The 5000-nt window shown below is 45.5% G+C and overlaps 1 protein-coding gene across 1 annotated transcript in view; it reads right to left on the bottom strand.

Moving 5' to 3' along the window:
* Nucleotides 1-10: 10 nt before the first annotated feature.
* LOC125039506 (adhesive plaque matrix protein-like) overlaps nt 11-5000 on the bottom strand; it is a 64771-nt gene continuing 59781 nt past the window's right edge. Inside the window, exon 5 of the mRNA XM_047633529.1 lies at nt 11-1877. Within this exon, the coding sequence (XP_047489485.1) occupies nt 489-1877 (1389 nt within the window). The 3' untranslated portion in view covers nt 11-488. The remainder of the gene's footprint in view (nt 1878-5000) is intronic.

Below are 5000 nucleotides of genomic sequence, written 5' to 3'. Positions count from 1 at the left end.
AAGAAAGTCATTTGGTATAATATGTATATTGTAAATCTATAATAATTTTACATTCATATTTTCTAATAAAAGCGTAAACAATAGGTTCATTTTTTAAAATTCTACACTAGAATCAGACTAAAATCCAACATATAACACCTATCGTAATCAAAATTACAACAAACAGAAAATGAGGAGAGATGAGCAAACGCCCCTTCGGTGAGTTGTGATGATGACACCTGAAATTCTACCTCCTGGTAGCTATTGCAATCTACCTGTCAAAGAACAGGGGTATAGAGGGAGAAAAAATGATTGAACGGATGGAAAGGTTTAAGAAGGAAACTGAGATAAATGAAAGATATAACGGAAGGAGAGAGTGAAGTGAATAAACTTGGGATCGAAAGAAATGGTAAAGCTGATGGTAGGTATGAGATAATCTGATTAATGGAGTGACAAAAGATCAAATGAAAGATGAAAGCGCAGACAATATACACCCCAACGCGACGCCCTCAGCGCAGTCGGAGTCTGGGTCGCGGTGCGGGGTAGATGTCAGTCTCGTGGGGTTCGGGCACTTTGATGGAGATCCTGGGCCTTTGCTCATCGCCTCGGGTGATTTCCACGCTCTCGGCGCTGTGGGCGGGCGCGGGCGTAAGAAGGCGTACGATCTGAGGGTCGGCGGTGGAGGCGTAGGCAGGAATGGAATACGAGGGCTGGGAGAGGTAGTAGGTCCTTGGAGGAGGCGGCAGGACGTTGTGGTGCGGGTGGGTACTGGCCTTGTCTCCCTCCGCATGGGGCGGTGAGAAGGGAAGGAGCAGCGGGACGGCGTGCGCCTGCCCGAGAGCGTGGATGTACGCCCTAGAATCCGGGTCAGGATTGTAGAGCGTGGTGTGGGTGCCACCCGCGCGGCCCGCCGGATCATACTCGTAGAGGTTCGCTGGCGGAGGAGCAGCGGGTGTCGTGAGAGGGGGATGACTGTGTCTATGGGCGGGGGCGATGGTGTGGGCGTTGGTAGTAGATTTGGGTGTAGTGGAGGTGGTTTGGTGGTGAAGGGAGTGTAATGGACTCTTGGTCCTGAAAGATTCCGTGGATCTGAAGCCGTTGTCAGCCACATGGGCGTTGGTGACGGGATGGGCGGTCGCAGCGAAGGGCACCTCGAATGCAGGCGTAACAGAGGCATCATGAGAGGGGTTAGGTGTGGGAGTCGGGGGCGCAGGTGTGGTGGTGGCCTGATGTCTCTGGGAATTCCTAAAGGAGGAAAACGTCGAGGGGTAGGAAGAAGAAGACGAAGAAGAATAAGGAAGAAGTGGAGGAGAGGGTGGAAGGGCAGGCGCGAGAGGAAGGGGAGAGAAAGTGGACGCCCTGGTCTTATCCACCACAAGACGGAAAGGATTCGGCGAGGCAGTGGTCACGTGAAAGTGGTCGCCAAAGTGGAGATTCTGGCTGGGTGTAGCGGGTGTGGAATTGTGGATAGGCGGAGTACTGAACGTACGGGAATGGTGTGGAGGCAGTGGAGTAGGGGTACCACCGTGGTGGGACGTTGTAATAGGAAGTGGTGTGTGGATGGGGGCTTGATGGATAGGGTGATCATGGCCATTGAACTGATGCCTGTAGGGTTGTGGCGCTGGACGTCTGGGGTGAGTGACAGAAGGCTGGAGTAGACGTGAAGACGTAGTGGGTCTCAGAGCCTTTGTATCGGCCTGGTAAGTGGGGAAGTCATCTGGGACTTTCTGGGCGGGAGGAAAGGCAGAGGCGTGGACAGGTGGGCGTGAAGGGTTATGCGGAGGGGTGGGGTTCATGGTGGACAGAGTGGCCTCGCCTTCATATGTGACCTCCGCCCGAAAGCCCTGCTCGTCTGCAATATATGTCACAACCTGGACGCGGCCGTCTGGTAGCGCCACCTGTCGGAAGGAACGAAATTCAGTACAAGACGAATGCAGTAAAGACAATATGCTGTGTACACTTCTAAAGTAAAATAATTATTGGTGAATCTGCCGGAGTTGCTAAAAAAAAAAAAGCTTCATATTTCATATTTATTTGAAGCTACACACGTAAAGAGAACTGTGAATGTTAAATGTGTGACTTTCTGTACAAAATGAGTAACTTTCTATAAAAGGCACGTGTTTTAACATGAGCTTAATTTAGCACTAACGAATAAAGCCTACAAAACGATTTGATTAAAAGTGCATTTTCAAAGTAAGTTTAGGCAGGATATCAAGACAAAAAAAACAAAACAGAAATGAAGTCAGTCATAAAATTCACAGTGCAAATTTTTATTCTCATCATACGCACAGTTCAAGTAACTGGACAAAAGTAAACGCATTCACTAAAGGTTCAAACCTATATCTATCCATGCTTAATAAGGAATATAAAACAATATGTTTTGTTGGAAGAAGCAAATTTGATTCCAGCGAGTAATTGTTTATATTTGTATTCATATTTATCTATCTGTGTGTGTGTGTCTGTGTGTGTGTGTGTGTGTGTACATATGTATATGCATATAAATATATAAATAAATATGTATATATATATATATATATATATATATATATATATATATATATTTATATATATACACACACACATATAAATATATTTATATATATATATATATATATATATATATATATATATATATATATATATATATATACACATACATACACATGTGTATATGTATATATATATATATATATATATATATATATATATATATATATATATACATATATATATATATATATACATACATACACATGTGTATATGTATATATATATATATATATATATATATATATATATATATATATATATACATACACATGTGTGTGTATATATATATTTATATATATATATATATATATATATATATATATATATATATATATATATATATATCGTGGGTAGTGGGCTTCTGGTCCTGAGCAGCTTCTGGTCCAGACCTGTCGTAGGATATAGCAATAGAAGATTTTATATATATATATGTATATATATATGTATATATATATATATATATATATATATATATATATATATATATATATATATGCTTCATGCTCGGGGTGATGTGAAGCGATGGTGTGGTAGCCAAGATAGTGTTAAGCGCTCTGCATGCCTTCTCGCTTTCAACTTCCACCGCTGGCTAGCCTGGTGCGAAAAGGGAGCAGCTTTGCATAAGACTCCCCTGCCAGCTCACAGCCTCTTCATCATCAGTGCCTCCTCGTGGTCACCCATGGAAACTAGGTACCTTGCGGTCCTAGGCTGAACTGTGGAGGCTCTTGGAGATAACTTACTGGCAGCAAAGCATATAGTTGTTGGTGCTGGGGGGAGGGCTAAAGTCCTTCCCACTTAGCAAGAACAGCGGGCTGTGGGTCCCTCTGGGTTGGCGACCACTCGGATTCAGTTAGGGAGCAGGGGTTACCCATCATCCCATCTGGGTCCCGGCGGCCACCAACCTGGCATGATGCTTGAGAGGGAAAGCCCTAGGGAGCCCTGCAGGCAGATTATGGGACCTGCAGCCAGCCAACCCTCTCTATATGGGGCGGCGTCGGTAGGAGTGGCAGAGACCTCAGGCGGGTTGTCAGGGTGGGGGCTTGGAATATCTGTTCCTTGCAACGGGATGATTGGTTACCACTACTGTCGAGGGAAATGAAGCAGCTGAGAGTTGAGGTGGCTGCTCTCTCAGAGGTGAGAAGACCTGGCACCAGCACAATTAGTGTGGGTGGCTACACTTATAACTGGTCGGGCCGCAGCGATGGCCACCATCTCCAGCAGACTTCAACCCTCAGTAGTAGAGGTCACTCCAATTGATAAGCGTATTATGGTATTGAGACTGAAGCTTTCATTTGGCTTCATGTCTTTCATTGATGTGTACACTCCTTCGGATGTATATAAACTTGAGGTGAAGATGTTTTACGCTAAACTTGCATCTGTGACAGACAGCTGTCCTCGGCGAGATATTCATATTGTTCTGGGTGACTTCAATGCGGTATCTGAGCTGGCTACGAGATGTCTGTCGGTTCATGGCTCAGGAGCTGATGCTGGTAGCAAGAATAGCCTCCTTTTCTGTGATTTTGCTAGGTCCCAGAAATTGAGGATTTCTTGCTCCTGATATCAGCATTCTGACCCGCATCATTAGACTTGGTACAGCAATACGGGTTGAGTGACCAAGATCGACCACATCCTCGTTAGCACTCGAAGGAGGAGCCTCCAGAACTGCAGGGTGTATCTAAGTGCCAAGTTCTGTGGAACTGATCATAGATTAGTTGTGGCTATTCTCCAGGTCTACTTTAGAACCCCCCGTTGCCCAAATGAACACCCTAGGGTGTTTCATTTGGACAGATTGAGGGAGGACGAGTGTGCCGTAGGGTTTGCTAAGGCTATCTCAAGTCGTCTCACAGCACTCGAGGGCCTGACGGACCCTGTTCTTCTGTGGGACACGTTCAAGCCTTCAAGCGTGAAACACTTGATGCAGCCCAAGAATCAATTGGTGAGCGCCCAAGAGCAAGACAGATGCTTGTCGTGCAGCTCAATTGTCAGGGGATCGCAACTTGCACGTTCTCTGGTGTGCAGACTAGGTCACTGTTGAGAAGGGATAAGGAACACTCTATTAGTAATCTTGCAGAGGAGGTCAAAAGCCATTTTCTAGTAGATTACCTTCATCCTGCCTACCAAGCCCTGAGAAAGCTGAACTCCAAGCCCTCCTCACAGACGACTGCAGTCCACTCAGCAAGTGGCCAGATAATCTCAGATCCTGATGGGGTGCGTGTGCATTGGGCTGAGTATTTCGAGCAGTTGTATCAGGTTGATCCTTCAACAGTTAAGATGGATGCGGGTAATGTTGAGATTCCTCTGCCAAACCCACCCATCAGCGAGGATCTACACCCCTGACTTCAGTCAGGGGAGCAATCTCCAAGCTGAAGAGTGGTAAAGCAGCAGATGTTTGTGGCATCCCAGCTGAATTGTTAAAGGGGCTTGCATGCAGTCCTGAATGCCATCTGGCAGAATGATACTTGCACACATCC

This window comes from Penaeus chinensis, chromosome 27 (assembly GCF_019202785.1).
Source record: "Penaeus chinensis breed Huanghai No. 1 chromosome 27, ASM1920278v2, whole genome shotgun sequence".
Lineage (NCBI taxonomy): Eukaryota > Metazoa > Arthropoda > Malacostraca > Decapoda > Penaeidae > Penaeus > Penaeus chinensis.
Note: the sequence above shows the minus strand (reverse complement) of the source record. Positions and strands in the feature narration are given on the sequence as shown.